The sequence below is a fragment of the Diadema setosum genome, chromosome 11 (genome assembly GCF_964275005.1).
Source record: "Diadema setosum chromosome 11, eeDiaSeto1, whole genome shotgun sequence".
In the NCBI taxonomy this organism is placed as follows: Eukaryota; Metazoa; Echinodermata; class Echinoidea; order Diadematoida; family Diadematidae; genus Diadema; species Diadema setosum.
The window spans coordinates 34,893,785-34,909,923 of record NC_092695.1 but is presented as its reverse complement, the minus strand read 5'-3'; the positions used below and the strand labels follow the sequence as shown (position 1 = coordinate 34,909,923).

At 37.3% G+C, this 16,139-nt stretch overlaps 1 protein-coding gene across 1 annotated transcript in view; it reads left to right on the top strand.

The window, feature by feature from the left end:
• Positions 1–7,571: 7,571 nt before the first annotated feature.
• The window catches only part of LOC140235451 (bridge-like lipid transfer protein family member 1), a 98,939-nt gene continuing 90,371 nt past the window's right edge, over positions 7,572–16,139 (top strand). Inside the window, exons 1-2 of the mRNA XM_072315478.1 lie at positions 7,572–7,809; positions 15,112–15,190. Of these exons, the coding sequence (XP_072171579.1) occupies positions 7,572–7,809; positions 15,112–15,190 (317 nt within the window). The remainder of the gene's footprint in view (positions 7,810–15,111; positions 15,191–16,139) is intronic.

Sequence of the window (16,139 nt, the reverse complement as noted above, 5' to 3'; positions counted from 1 at the left end):
CTGGCTGCAGGCCCCGCCTAATCATCCCTAGCCCGACCAGACGCTGTTGACGACTGGGCTGTTTAAGTTAAATCATCCCATGCTTTGAGAAGTAGTGAGAACTAACTTGTTTGGCTAGAAATTATGACGGTCTCTGGACTGTGCAGTGACTAGAATAGATTCTATAGAGCCCGTGCCTCACCTCAGACTCAGAGAGGACCAGCATTCAGCATTCTCATTTGACTCTGTTTGTAAATTTAGTGTCACCGTTTACGTGTCTATAACGTCGATTACCATTAAGTCGCCACTACGTAAAGTCGCCAGACATTCACATCGATAGCGCTGCTATCGGAGATCAGCTGGGTTTAGGGCAACGGATTTTCTTCGCTCTCAAAAGACATTCCTAATTCACTATTTTCCTCCATAAAAACACAAATAATTGTAATCCAAACAAATGTATTTTACCATATGTAACAGGTGACAAAACCAATTTTAGTGCGAGAGTGTTTTTGATTTCGAATGGATTTCAGGTGGCAGATTAACAAAGTTTTTTAAATGCGATGATGCATGCACAATGCTAACTAATTCAGTGCCTATCGTTAGTTCGCCAACCCAGGAGTGCATAGGAAATACACGCAAGTGGCGACTATACGGTACTGGTAATTGACGTTAGTGTTATTTTCATAAAGACACTAGAGACTAATGACGTTTAGTAAAGGCCAAAGGCAAAGCCAATGCAATGGCAAGGGAAAAAAAGAAAAATGAAAGTAAACAAGAAAACAATAAGAAGAATCTGTGAAGTGTGCTGTAGTGTTGCATTTATATTGTTAACCAGGGAGGGCGGGGTTATCAGGTGAATTCACCGACAGATCAGCCTGTATCTCATTGGTCGATGGGGATATGTTCCATGGAGACTACGTCTGGCTTCATGGATCCCCTCCTACTATGTCTACGGAGGAGAGCCCCCCCCCCCCCCCCCCCCAAAAAAAAAAAAAAAAAAAAAAAAAAGTCAAAAAATGATAAAAGGCTCCTCCGGACAAACAGATTTTTCTGTCTATCAGGTGACCAGCTTACCAGAATCTAACCCTTGTTAGACAGAAGGATCAGGACAGTATGTAGAATGGTTGGGGATATGCTTCACAGAGACTACATATTAATTCTAGAGGAGAACAGCAATGCAAAACTTTTTTGTTGTTGCATATAATACATAGGAATACATAGGGTCTAACCACTTGCCCCCCCCCCCCCCACCTTTTTTACCCTGGAAGTGGCACCAGGAAAAAAAAGAAAATGTGGTTAAAAAAAGTGTTGTTTGTTTGTTTAACTGGAAGTCAATTGGAAGTTAGTAGTAGAAGAAGTGCAGGAAGACCTTTTTTTCCTCTTTTTTTTTTTTCCTTTTTTCTTTTTTTTTTTTTTTTTTTGCTCGTCAGCTGGACAAACCTGGAAGTGGCACCGGAAAATTGCGCTGAAGGGCTTTTTTGTTTTTGCCCCCCACTTTTAAAAATGTGGCACCAGCTGTGATGAATATGATCACAAAGACATCAAAGTTATTTGAGAGAACTAGAACCCAGATATTTTTGCTTAAGTAATATGTGCCACTATGTACACCTGTAGCATCTTGATTCTGAAGAAAATTTTTAAAAACATGTGAAATTCACCTTACTCAGCGGGGTACAAAAAATCAGTTGTGTGAAACTATCCAATTTTACAGTACCGGTACTATTTAAATTATTGAAACAAGAAGAGAAAATCATATTAGAGGGTGATTAAATAAGTAAGTAAAGCTTATTAGACCCTATTATATGAACTCTCAGATCAATAAAATACATTTGAAATTTAATCTAATTCACACTTACTTTATTAAAAAATCAGAAAAACTAGAAGAAAAGAAAAGAAGAAGTGTCAATGTCACTGATGTGCAGCTAGATCCCATACAGGCCAGCCAGAGGCTTTGTAGATGATTAGCATTATATACAAATATTACTTATATACTAACAGTACAGGTAATGGTAGTTGAAGTACTGGGTTAATGCTATTAAGCCTACTAAGTTTATTAGATTGATGGTATGACTACAAGAAATATAGCTCCAGATATGCTAATTGTCAGTATGATATGTATTTATAATAGAGTAAAAGCCCCAATTTTCGGCCGGCCTCCAAAATCCGGACACTTATCACTTATCACAAGCCAGCAAATTCTACTGTCACAACACACGCATATCACATCGTTTCACATATTGGCACACTCATTCACCACAGGAAAGTGCTTGAATCACTTCCAAAAATCCATCTAAAATCCCCAATTTTGCCGTCAAAAACGCAGAATCGCCGCAAATTTTCCAAAGCGTGCGCGAATTAGGTCCCGTGCAAAAATCAGGGTCGCCGGAAAAGCGCTAAGAATTGAAAAATTCTGCCATTCTGTTGTGAGATTTTTCGCTTATCGCAAGCACAAATTGTGATGGTATCCTCAAAAACACAAAAGAATTTTAAAATCTCCGTACGTGCCGATGCAGTGAATAAATACCTGTACAAGGGCTGAATGCAATTGCAGAGTTGGGCAAGTCCAAGATAAGGTCCCCTCAGAAGGCAAAATTTCACCTTTGCTGAATATTGACATGTTTGGTATCATTTTGAAGCTTATGAGTTGAAGTTTTGATTTCCAGGGAGGAAAATATGATATTATGTAAATTTATGCAAATTTCAAGGGCTTCATTTGCATAAATGTAAAATACAGCGTTATGTATGGGACATTATAAAAATTCATATTTATTCAAAGGAAAGCAAATCATATTTGATTGATATGTGGACATAAGAAGTTCATCAAATAGTTTAACTTGGTATGAAAATTTTGGGATTATGCAAATGATTATGCAAATTAGCTTGTGTCCTACATATGTATCACGAGATGTCCCATACGTAACAAATTGAGGATATTTTTAAGGTTTTTTTCTGAAATTTCTAAGGTTATTTGAATGCCCTTTTGGGAACTTGTAATTTATTGTTTAAAGAAGTTAAATACCACAGAAAGAAGAAAAAATAGTAAAAAATATTTTTGATTAGGCAATTAAATAATGTTATGTATGGGACAAATGCGTTACGTATGGGACATCCTCATACATAGTGCATGTGAATGCATGTACATGTAGCTAGCTGGGAAGTTCTCCCAATACACAAATCGTCAATCATCCTGCAGAAAGCATCCCAACTTTGCAGCTACTTTTGAGTTATAATAGACACTTAAAGCAATACATGTACTTGACTGAACAGTTTTCAGAAAGGGGGAGGGGCAAATGCCAAAATACACAATGAAAATCAGAATTAAAGGGATGGTATAGTTTTTGTAGAAATTAGGATTCAGTTTTCAACATTTTACAAGATGATTAGAAACTACTTACATGAATTATTAAAGAACATACAATTCTAAGACTAGAGGAATTCAAAGTTTATTTGATGAAGATCCAATTTGAAATGGCTAAGATATCAAAAAACAAACAAATGCAAAGTAAAACGAAGTGGTCCTAATGAAAAATGTGACTCACCTTTTATTAGGACACCACGTTTGTGGATATCTCAGTTCTTCAGTTTTTAGTACAGTGTAGTAGCCATGACAAAAATCATGGGTATACATACTGAGGTGTGACTCAAATCAACAACCTGATTGCTAGACAGACCTACTTGATCAGTGGGGTTCCACGCAGCAGGTATTGCATTTTTATTAAGGTTAATATTTCTTGTGTCAAGTTGTTTTTTATTAAAACTGAATGGCAAACTGCCCTTCATCAGTGGAAGTAAACACTTTGCTATTCAGTTATTTAGTAGTAACTATCCTGATAAAAATACAGGGCGTGCATACTCAGGTTGGTCATAAAAATATAAAATATGATTAAATATGATTATGACGGTAAATATTTGGGGAATATTGTTCCCTTGACAATCTGGTTCAGTATTTGAGTAGTTTCAACTGATTTTACTTCAATAATTACGCAAAATACCCATAAACATGGTTCTCCACACACTAAACGAATGGGGGACAAAGTGTCCCATACGTAACATGTCAGCCTGTCTGTAATTAGAACCTGTAATTAATACTTTTTGCCTCATGACTTGAAACTTACCTCTAATAATCTTGAGTGTTGTGACTTTCATCACAGTGAGTTACAAGTTGTAGAATGAAATACTTTTAGAGAGTTTTGCGGTTGAAAAAAATGTTCAAAAAAACAAAAGTTTTCTGGCCCCATACGTAACGGCACATATTTTCTCTACTAGAATATAATTGTCAGGGTCATTTTTCTCCATTTTTTACATTAAATGATTATACTTCTCCTAGATATCGATCACCATGATAAAGTTCAATATGATCAACGGCCATTAACACTATTTTTCAGGTCATAAAAGTCTCTGAATGTCCCATATGTACACCTGTAACGCGCGCGTTATCTTGGACTTGCCCAGTCACCAAAATTTGGACACGAACGGGCGCCGCCACATCCCCGGCTTATTGAAGTACATTATACTTGTATGTATCCCTGCCATCCCCCCCCCCCCCCCCCCCAAAAAAAAAAAAAGAAAAAAAAAACTTCCCATGATTCTACATGTACATATGTAACATGCCACCTATGTGATACTTGTGACCTGTGCTCCCACCAAGTTCTGATGATCATGAGTCATACAGTTGTAGCTGTGGCTGCCGTGAGGTCATGGGCATCATTCTTGTCTTGATACGTGATGCTTTGCCCCCGACAGTCTTTACATTATCTCTCTATCCATGGTGAGGCAAGAGCAGTTAGTAGGGATTTGAGACATGTGTCAGGTTTAAAGGTAGGGGATACCTTTTACAGACCTCCCAAAATGCAGCAAAACATTAGATATAAACCTCAGGGGACTTGTTTAGGCCACTACTGAGAAATTTGGAAGTCAACAGTTATCTACAATTTGAATAATGCACAAAACTCAACTACTCAGTAGTTCTGTGTGTCAGCCACACTTAAGCCTTTTTGTTGCAGTCTTCTGTATTTTTTTTAATCTATAAACACAAATCTAAAAGTATAAGAGCTGATGTAATAACATATAGAGTATGTGGTAGGAATGTATATAGAAATGTTTGTAAGTTTTTACGAACTTTCTTCACAAAATATACATGATGGACACACATGCAGTGCATGGGTCTGCAAAGGTAGCCTAGTAATGTACTGGAATTTACGGTGAGCCCCGAAAAAAATTCAATTCAAAATCTAACGGTAAATAAAAATGTACTAAATGTTACCTTCCACTTTCAATACTTTATGGGAGTTTCTAAAATGATACTCTCTTCAACATACCACTTTATTTATACAACTCTTCATTTAAGGCATGCAAATGGGATTCCCTACCTTTAAAGGTAGAGAGTAGTAGAAAATGCACATAAATTTTACAAGAAAATGTGATACATTACGAGGAAGATACATTGTTTATAGCTGAAGGCATAACATGTCAGTTTAGTTAAATATAGCACCAGTCCCTCCTTTCCCCCAAAACAACAACAAAAGAAACAAACAAGAGAGTAAGTACTATTACATTTCTAATGACCGTATCAATAACACCAGGGTTTATGAAAGTATTTTAAACTGCTCATCATCCGACATTCTGATTGTTTAGCAATCTATCAAATTGACTTTGAAAAGTCCCTTTGTACACTGTACAGTGCAGGTACAGGTGTATGTTTAGTAGGCATATGAATGAGAGCTTATTTGTGTTATTGAGTGATTAGGTGAATGTTTATAAATGTCAATAATTTTAGTGCTGACTTCCATTAAGTGCCACATGATTTCCCTATAAAGTAATTGAATTTCTTGTTTGTTTTTTCGTGGTGATTTTGTTGTTGTTTTTTTTATTTTGCATATTGAACATGTTGCTTGTAACTTTTATGTCCTGGATATCTACACTGTGCATTATCACTTGATTCTCAAGAGACGTACCTTGCAATGCCATTGTTATAGTGGGAAGAGTTCAACGTGGACGGCTGAGCTAAGACAGACCACCATCTGTTTATTTTCTGCAATAATTATCGCCCTTGGAAACATTAGTGGTGCATACTGTAAAGCAAGATATTTCCGCAGCAGGAAATTTTCTGCTCACTGGAGCTGACAGCCTTTTTCGTGGCGTGAAATTTTCGCAAATTGCCACAGAGCATTCAATGCATAAAGTGTTAGCAAGAACTTTTGTGAGCATTTTGATCTCGTGAATCTTGGCTCTTGTGAAATTCTTGCACAGTTCTGGTTTTACAGTACATCATTCAAGTTTTTATCTTCCCAGTAGCAATGTATTTGGGTCGAGGGGAGAATTTAGATGAAATACTGTACTTGGTCATACACATACAAATTACCTGTACAAGTACACAATACTGTACGAGCTGAAATTTTCGCGGTGGTTTTATTTTCGCGAATTTCGCGAATCGCCTTTGAACCGCGAAAATAACAACAAGCGAAAATAACAACGCGCGAATAACTAAGTTCAGGTAGACCCACGCAACCGTGAAATTAACAACACGCGAAAATGTCTGCCAAGTGGCAATTCGCGAAAATATCTGTACGCGAAAATTTCAGCTCGTACAGTACTAGTTTCAGCACATGTACAATTTTGTACAGTGTACCGGTACTGTACGTCTTTTCATCTAGTGTGCATTTATGTTGTATGCTTTGAAATGCTACTCCCTGTGAAAATCTTTCACTGTCTTAGTACTGGTACAGGTACACTGTTCTAGTGATGTTATAAACTGTGGTACACAATAGGGCCTACAATTGTGAGAGATAAATTGATCACTGACCTCATACAGAAGATTACTGGTAAAAAAAAAAAACAAACAAAAAAAAAACATAGTGTGAGTGAAGTTCATACAATTACAAAATATGTTTGAAACCATGACTGACATGCCTCCAAACCTCAGGGCACCGCACAAATATTTTGTCAGTTAGACCAGTATCACCTGATACTACTCAATCTTGTATTACAGAGACACACCCGTTCAAATCTTTTGTAGCCACTCATACTAAGCAGTCAGTGTAAGCTGTGCGGGTTACAAGTATATGAGAGCACTCGATGTGTGTACACATGTCTGCAATGTCTTTGACCTATCTTATATGTAGGCGTATACATTGTTATGTAGTATTAGTAAGAGTGAATTGTAAGAAGTATCAAGGTGACTTAAAAATCACCTGAGCTGCAAAACAATTTGAATTTTCCAGTGCTGGTGAAAAAACAAAAACAAAAACACAACAACAACATAAAGACCAATTCATGTCATGACACAGGCTCACAGGCAGAGGGGACATGTGTATGGAAGCCTCCAACCGTATTGACAGTTCTGACTTCTCAGTATTAAACTCAATGTGATATTCTAGAAGTGTGGCATACTTTAATCTTGATGTTTATTACCATTGTGGATTAAAATCTGTAACTGTCATCTTTCCTTCTTGATTTAATCTGTCAGAAACAGCAAGCTGCTAGTGACAATGATGCTCATCTCGCCACGGACAGTAAGTAGTCCGATCCCGACCCAACAGCCATTTACCTGAAGCCAAACTGAGGGAGCGCAACGCTGACAATCAAGAATTACCATGTCTTCCATAGTTGCATCCACTACCACCGTCAGCAGTACTCCTGACGTGGGGACTGCATCATCCTCTGGCCCTAGCGGTCCACCGTTCGGTACCGTCTTCTTCACCACGCTTGCTGTCACCCTCATAGCCTGCACATGGATCTTGTACCTAACTTTCTATAACGCCAGAGTGCTTGGCTTTCTGCTGACGAAGGTCATCAACAGGTTTTTGATCAAGCAGGGACACCTTCATATAGGTAAGAATGTGACAAAGTATCTCTCAACCTTTTAGTTTATTATACATGTAGTGCCCTTTTATGATTGGACTTAAAGGACAAGTCCACTTTATACTTGAATGATACAAGAAAAATATAAAGAGAATTTCACAAAATTTGATTTTTTGATAAAAGTGCACATTTCCTCAACTTGGCACATTCCCTTGACTTATCACTGATGTTTAGGGTAATATTGTTCCCCCTGCCTTCTGAAAGAGGCAAGTCAAGTGTTCTTTTGTTATGCGAGAAAAGTGAAAATATGTTGAATTTTCTTTTGGGTAATGTTCTTTATATCGTTTTACACATGTGACATCATAAGCTGTAGTAGTCTTCTCATCTAGCAGTAACTGAGCAGAAACTTAAAAAATTCATAACTTTTGAACGGATTGTCCAATTTTCCTCAAGCTTGCACTTGTGTGTTCTACTAATATTGCTGCATTCACTCAATCCACTTGTTTACAAAGATGAAATTTTCCTTTCATGAACATACATTGTGTATGCAGTGTTCTTTTCCACTTCAGCACTAAACATATTGTGATATGCAGTGTTCTTTTCCACTTAATGTAATCAGCACTAGCCTCAAGTATCAAAATTCAATGCATCAAAACTGGACATCAATATCAATTAACCTTAGCATACAGCCGCTTGGCTTGAGATGATTTCACCATAAGTGCCCCATGAAATACTGATATCCTCAGTTTCATTTTCCAGCTTGATCAAGCTTGTTCATAAATGTAGTGCTTTACTTCTAGAGGAGATAAGCCATACAATGCATATTTCAGGCAGTAATTTGGTGACCAACAATAACAGAGCACGACTTTTATTTTGCAGACCTAGCTGTGAACGATTAATTGTAGTATGTACTGTATACCACTATGTAGAAAACAGGTCATACAATGTACATTGTACATTGTAGGCAAACACAGGCAATGTCATACAACGACTGCAATGTTGATTATAGGGCATAATGATGGGTCATTTTAAAGGCCAGCAAAGTGATCTGACCAGAAAGATTTACTATCCTTTCCAGCTGATGATTTGTCTTAAAATTGGTTAGGTGTTTCCCTGAACTCATTCAACTATTCTGTAGTCATACAAGCCATCAGATACAAATGTACACTGCCTTTTTATGCACATTGTAAACAAGGCATGGGAATGTATCATGGTTGAATTGGCATTTTCAGTGAATTTTACTCTTGAAAAGTAATGTTATTATGTTACCTGTACTTGCAAGGTAATCAAACCTTGAATGTGTCCACCGAGTCTTAGACCTTGGCTATAATCTTTCAGTTTCAGATTTAATCGGACATTTTAGATGAAAGTTATACCAGCAGAAGATTCTGAGGTGCCAATAACTTAAACAGGGATGCTGGGGGATTACGTGTACATGTGGGTACCTTTAAACAGTGGGCTCTGGTCGTGCATAGTCTATACAATACAGTACATCAATTATAAATAGGTGAAGGAAAATGGCTGTTTGGCATTTCATTATGTGCCTGTTAAAAATGAACATGGTACTTCCTCAGAGGCAGATTAAAATGATGGTAATGTCGAGGTAATACAATGTATGTTGTTAGCTAAAAAAGTAGGATGTTGTAGGATGTTGGTTGATTCATTGCATTCTAATTGCAAAAGCTGAACTCTGTACTCATACCTGGCCTGAACCTGCCCTTGTTTTCAGTAGGCCTACTGTGTGCGTTTCACCTTGTCTCAGTGCTGTGATTTTGTATCCAAGCCATACGATTGTACGGTACCGGTACATACTGTACATAGTTTAGGTGCTCACTTTACACTGATTAATTTACAAGCCACTACCAAATTGAATGTGGCATGGCTGTGTACTTGTGCCCTATGTACATACTGTACATCAGTATGTCAAGGTTATTGTGTACATGTTCGCTTCATATTGATACTGTATACGCTGTTATTTTCGCGAGGGTTTTATTTTCGCGAATTTCGCGAGCTTTGGCCTGATTGCGAAATCAAAGACACGCGAAAATATTACCCCATCATTACCTTATGTACAAATTGATGACAAAATGCATCCAACGCTGGCCGGACCAGAACGCAGCTGTTACACCGGCCAGTACGTAACCTACACATACTATGGTAGTACGCTAATTTCCACTATGAGTGCATACATTGCGACCGATTCTGGAAGTGCAGTACGATGATAAACGTGCATTAAAATGTGCAAACTCCGTGCTACATTACCCTACGTGAACGAACACCGGCTCGACGTGGTTGGGTGAGTCCTAGGGATGCATGTAAAACTTTTGCTAGCGCTACCTCAGTTCTAAAACTTTGTAGTCTACATCTATTTGTTGCAACATTTGGTAGGTACTTGTGAATGCCGCGTGTGAGTGTCTCACTGCAAGTTCCCGTAATATCAAGTTTCATTTTATAAATCTTCTACTGTGTCTTTTCTATTGTCATGTTTGGGAAGTCACAATGCAAATGGAAAAACGTTACGAGTTCATTGGCAAGTGTTTGAACGTGTTTCTCGGGCTTGGCAGTAGACCCTACTACTACTAGTATCTACCGCGAATTTAACAACACGCGAAAATGCCACTGATATCGTGATTCGCGAAAATATCTGTACGCGAAAATATTGCCGTATACAGTACTCTTTTTTGCCCTTTGTACAAATTGTCCGCTACTACTTGTAAAGTATATATGACCTACAGCTGTATTTAAGTAAACATAAGAATTTGATCGGCAAAAGGAGGAATTTCATTGAACATTACAAACTTACAGTCAAAGGATGTGACACACTTGTAAGGGAAGGTTTTATCAGTGCATGGAGTAGGTTGCAATCTACAATTGTACATTTACATGTCGCCAAGGGTAGGCTACTGGCATAGAAAATAGCTTGTCAAAACTTGCAATGAAGGCTTTCGGCTACATCCTCTTCAACTAAATGAGCTGTCATGGTTTATAAGTCTACATCATTATGCTCTGATATCACTGTCAATATTACATCATATTCAAAACTATGATCATACCCTATTGAATTGTCTCCATGGGGAATGGGGAGGGGGATGGCTTTATGTACTTTGATTTGACAATTCCATCTCATTAAAATGGCGGTGTTTATCTCTGAGATGGTATGTACTCATGTGTGCACATGCACCAGCACGCTTTGACAAAACCCAACTCCAAGCATCAAACCTCTTGGTTACTTGTGGATTTTGTTGCACATCGGTGTTGGAATGTCATTGTAGTCTGAGAGCAATTCAGTTTAATATTGTGATCAAATTTCCTCATATGATATGACTACATGCAAAATGATACTGATTGCTCATGTGTTGGTGTGGTATCTTCACTGCGGCACCCATGTCTTTATGTCTCATTTTGCGTGCAGACCAGTTTTTGTTCAAGTGATCATTTTAATGACTTGCTAGTTCTTTTCCATGGAAACACAGAATTGTCTCAATTTCTGTGGCATCTGTATTTCTTTATTCTTTTTCTTGGCAAAAGGTGATTGCTGTCCAAAGACATTCCTTGAATAAATTCAATGCCATACCATATTTAGTAACAGTATGGACTATGGTTGTGGTTGCATACAAAATATGAAATTGGCAACATGGTATTTCCAGAGCTCTGCTCTGTGAAAGAGGAGAAATTGACTTCATCAATTCAAATGGATACAACTTGTATCTTTGCCTGTGATGTGATTGAAGGGACACAATATACATGTAGTGGTTTTGTTTTCTGTTTTGAGTGGGGTATTAAATACAGTATATCTGGAACCTATGTACTGTTTAACTGTATCAGACACAATTTGATTGTCTCACACATTTGCAAGCTAGCCAAATTGCATTACTGTGTATTTATAAGCATTAAATAGTTCATACATTGTGTGTGTGTGTGTGTGTGTGTGTGTGTGTTGTAATCATGCTATTGCACATTTGCAATAATGGTATGTGCGTTAGAAATCATGGGATTGTCAGTGATACAAATGCCTCATTATCTACTGCTATAAGAAAAAAAAAATGATGCATAAAATGCTAATGGGACTGGATATAAATTTTTAAAACAGTCACGTGTACATCATTAACATTTCTGCTCTCCTACAATTATGCATACCGGTACATGTAATTGATTGAGAATATTGAATTTTGCAGAGTGTCTGTCTTATTCAAGGAGACAGTCAAATGCTGTTCCAGCGGGTAATGAAAAATTTATGTTACAAAAGGAACACCTTCCTTCTGTGCAAAATTTGTGTTGATGGTATATATAGTTTGAAGCTTTGTGAGGATGAAGAATACTGGGTATGAAAAGATTCTAAAGATCCAACCTAAAGTATATTGTAAGAACATACCAAAACTTGAGAATTACAAAATTGATAGGAAACAAAACATACCACACACTTTTCTGTTTGTGAAATACAATGATTATAGCATAGTACATCAAATTAAAGTGTGCATATATGTACATACATGTACCACAGAGCAAGTTGTGTCTTCAAACATGTGTATTGGATACATAGTACCACGTATTTTGTTGATGAGTGCAATAAGTCTTGCGTACGTACCTGTACAATGTACTGTATGCATTAGGAGGAAGTATTTTTTTCCAATTAGGCCACCACCTACATTCCTGAGGCAGTCTTACATGTACTGTACATTATAGTGCAGCATGGCAAGAAATTGAAATAGATTCATGGAACGACTGGGGCCCCATCTGTGTGTGAATAATGCATAAAATTTTAATAATCCTGCCATCCTCGAATCTGTGGGTCTTTGAAACTTTTGTGATGCTTTGTGCTGTATCACAGTAGACTGTCTTGTTCATATGTTATGCAACATTCTAACAGTGTTGTGATGCGGCACCCTACAGAGTGCCTCACACATCAAATGGGGCCACTGAATCAGCAATGGTGTAGAGACCGTTTTCACAGACTTCGAAGGGAAACATGATTTACGTGCACTGAATTGGGAACAGTATGTGATACTATGAGGTGTTTCTCAAGATATGCATCAAATCAATGAAATCAGTGTGTTTGGTAGGAGAATGTCATGAAAGAATGCCTGTATGGTGTTTGCTCAGTTTCGGAAGATTTTATAAGGTTGGCTAGGACATGAGGCATGGAGACCATCTGGCTTGTAGAAATATATATCCTGTGATTGACGCATGAATTACAGTTACGTACTGCTTCTAACTCTCGCAGATCAAAAAATTCTGTGGATATCATTAAAGATATTGTTTTCTGTAGCATATTAAATCCATGTTATTTTCTTTTTTGACCAGTAATATGTCATTCCTTCACTGAAACGATATAAATTGTGTATGTGCGTTTGCGAGTATATATATTTTTTGATATATTTGATGTCTTTGTTTTTATAAGGAAACTTAAGGATTAAATTTCGGTCTCTGCAGTCATGATAATGTCATAGCGACATATTCCCTGAATGCTACTTTTTTGTACATTATAACCCCTGAGTGATAATATGTATCATTATACCCATAGCGGTACCTTTTTTCTCAGCAGATGCAGCAGCCCCCTTTTGACTTCTTTGCATTTACTGAACCATGAAGCTTCTTGCTGAATTCAAACACTTTGGCATGTTTACAGTAGTCTGTGCTAGCAGAGGAATTTATTGGGTGCTTCAACACATTGTAAATATTGACTTCGTAGAATGCACTACTGTGAAGTCTAGTCTTTTTCATAGACGAAATGCAATCGAGCAGGGTCTTCCAAGAGTTGTGTGGCTGTAAGTTGGTGAATGCAACAACATGGAGACTTAAAGGGTACCACCAAGCAAGGACTTTGTTTTGGCCATAGAGATACACCAGCTCATATCACAGCTATTTTCATCTCAAAAATTCCTGCCAACTCCATAAAAGAAAAACATTTAATAAAGCAAACCTTTGCTGGGTTCCCACTCTATAGCATTGTATATCATGCAGTGCAATAAATGTAACATACTAGAGTAATGATATCACTGGCCAAGGGGTGTGCATGCAACCAGGGGTGACCACCATGTGTCCATGTTTGATATTAAATGTAGAAACAGTGGTGGATCCAGGAGAGGGCATGCCGGCACGGCCCCTCTCATTTTTTTTTTTTTTAGATATGAAATAAAAACGAACAATTAAAAGGGGGTTTGTGCACCACCCTTTCAATTTTTGTTCTTTTTTTTTTTCACTAAATCTTTGTCAGCTGATGGTAGTGCGCTTGAGCCATTTCTTTGTCAGCTGATGAAACCCTGAAGTGGCATGAGAAAATTTCTGTTGAGGCCTTTTCTTTTTTTGGCTTGTCAGCTGACTAAACCCGGAAGTATTACATGTAAATATACTGCTTTGTGCCCCCCCCCCCCCTTTACAGAATTCCTGAATCCTCCCCTGTAGTAGTGTATTGATATTTTTTCATTTTTTTGCATTGGGTTTTGCTTAATTTTTTTTTTTTTTTTGTCTTCGGGAATGCAAGAGATGAGATGGTAGGTTGTAGGGCTCAGCCACTAAAACTCTCTTTTCTACAGCACTTGCATCCTGAAGAGAAAGGTCCTTGAACAGTCTTGATGTAGTGGACTTGATGATTTCTGAGCAATTTTACGACATTGAATGTTCATGTACAATGTACATGTACTTGTAATCATTCAAGCACCAATCTTGATGATGAAAGTCACACACTGAATATCAACACATAGTACTTGATGAATTCCATAAATCCCATCAACATTTTTTTTTTCTTTCTGTACAGAAATCAGAAAAAAGAATTTCTCACAAAATAACTCAGAAATTGGTTGATACACTGTCTCTCATGAATACCTACATCAATATGAAGGAATGAAAATGTACAAATGTGAATCAATTTCTTTAAACCACAAAAGGGACACAGTATCAGGTATTTCATTCATTAGTAATCATATTTTTTACACTTTTATTGGCATTACCCTAAAAATCATCATCAGTGGATGTGACAAAACAACAGGCATTGAGTCCATAATATATATGCAGTAATCAGGTGGTGCTTGAGTCTTGTGTTTCAAACTTTTCTGTATCTCTGCTCTTCACTGGAACCTGAGGGAGGCTACAGAATTTGTTCTGACCCTTACGGGAGTTCAGTGAATTAGTTTGCCGAAATCAAGGACTAGTTAGCTTTATGATGTTTTAGTACTGGGTACATTGTATGCTTACAGGTGTAGGAGCCTTGCATTAATGAAGATGAGTCTATCACAAAGGGGAATAAAAGCTGTATTCAGTGGGTTACTGATTTGAATTTTATTGGCATGTGATAACTTGCCAATTGGTCTTTCTTTGCATTCCTCCCTATTCCAGGGTCCTTCTCCTTCTCAGTCCTGTCCGGGAAGTTGATGTTTTACGACATCGCTTACATCACAGAGGACCGCACTACCAGGTGATTAGATATTAAAGGGATTGTATAGTTTTGGTTGAGACCTAACTTCAGGTTTCTAACATTTTTGTGGTGAGATAATGAGAAACCTCCTATGAAATATGAAAGAGCATGTAATTCCAAGAGGGATTCAACGTTTATTTGATGAAAATTGGTTTTGAAATGGCTGAGATTTCCAAAACAGAGCGATCCCAATAAAAGATGGGACCCATCTTGATGGGTTTGCTTTGTTTTACTTTGTTTTTTGATGTCTCAGCCATTCCAAAACCAATTTCGTCTAATAAATATTGAATTCCTCTTGGGATGGTATGCGCTGTATTATTTCATAAGTGGTTTCTTGGTATCTCACTAAAAGTTAAAAGCCCAATCTGTATCTCCACCAATACAATAGGCCCTACCATCCCTTTAAGCTAACACGTCTCACAGTTTGTAATATAAATGGCTGGATATACGCACTTTGCATAATGAAGACAATAATATGGCATATAATAGTCACATGGTTACATCAACTTGAGAACTAAGTTGTACTGTGACATGGAGATGCCAATTGAATTTTTGAGAAAGAAGAAAAGAAAGAGAATCCAGGAGGCAGATTTATGTTTCATGACCAATTGATACAGAATTGCAAGTTTGTTGTTTGATTTTGGTACATGTGAGAATAAGCTATTGTAAAAAAAGAATATTTCTAAAACATTTCTCAACAGCTATATAAAAGGAATCAATTTTACTCAATGTTATTGTGGCTATGAATGAAATATTATGAATAAATTTCATGTGCCAGTAATAGTATATATAGTTTATTCTGCCCTCCAGCCATTATGTTTTATGTTGATTTGTCATTGAATTAGATAGAAATGCCTTTCCTTTATCATAGCAGATATAACTTACTGTACGAACTGAAATTTTCGTGGTGGTTTTATTTTCGCGAATTTCGCGAATTACCTTTGAACCA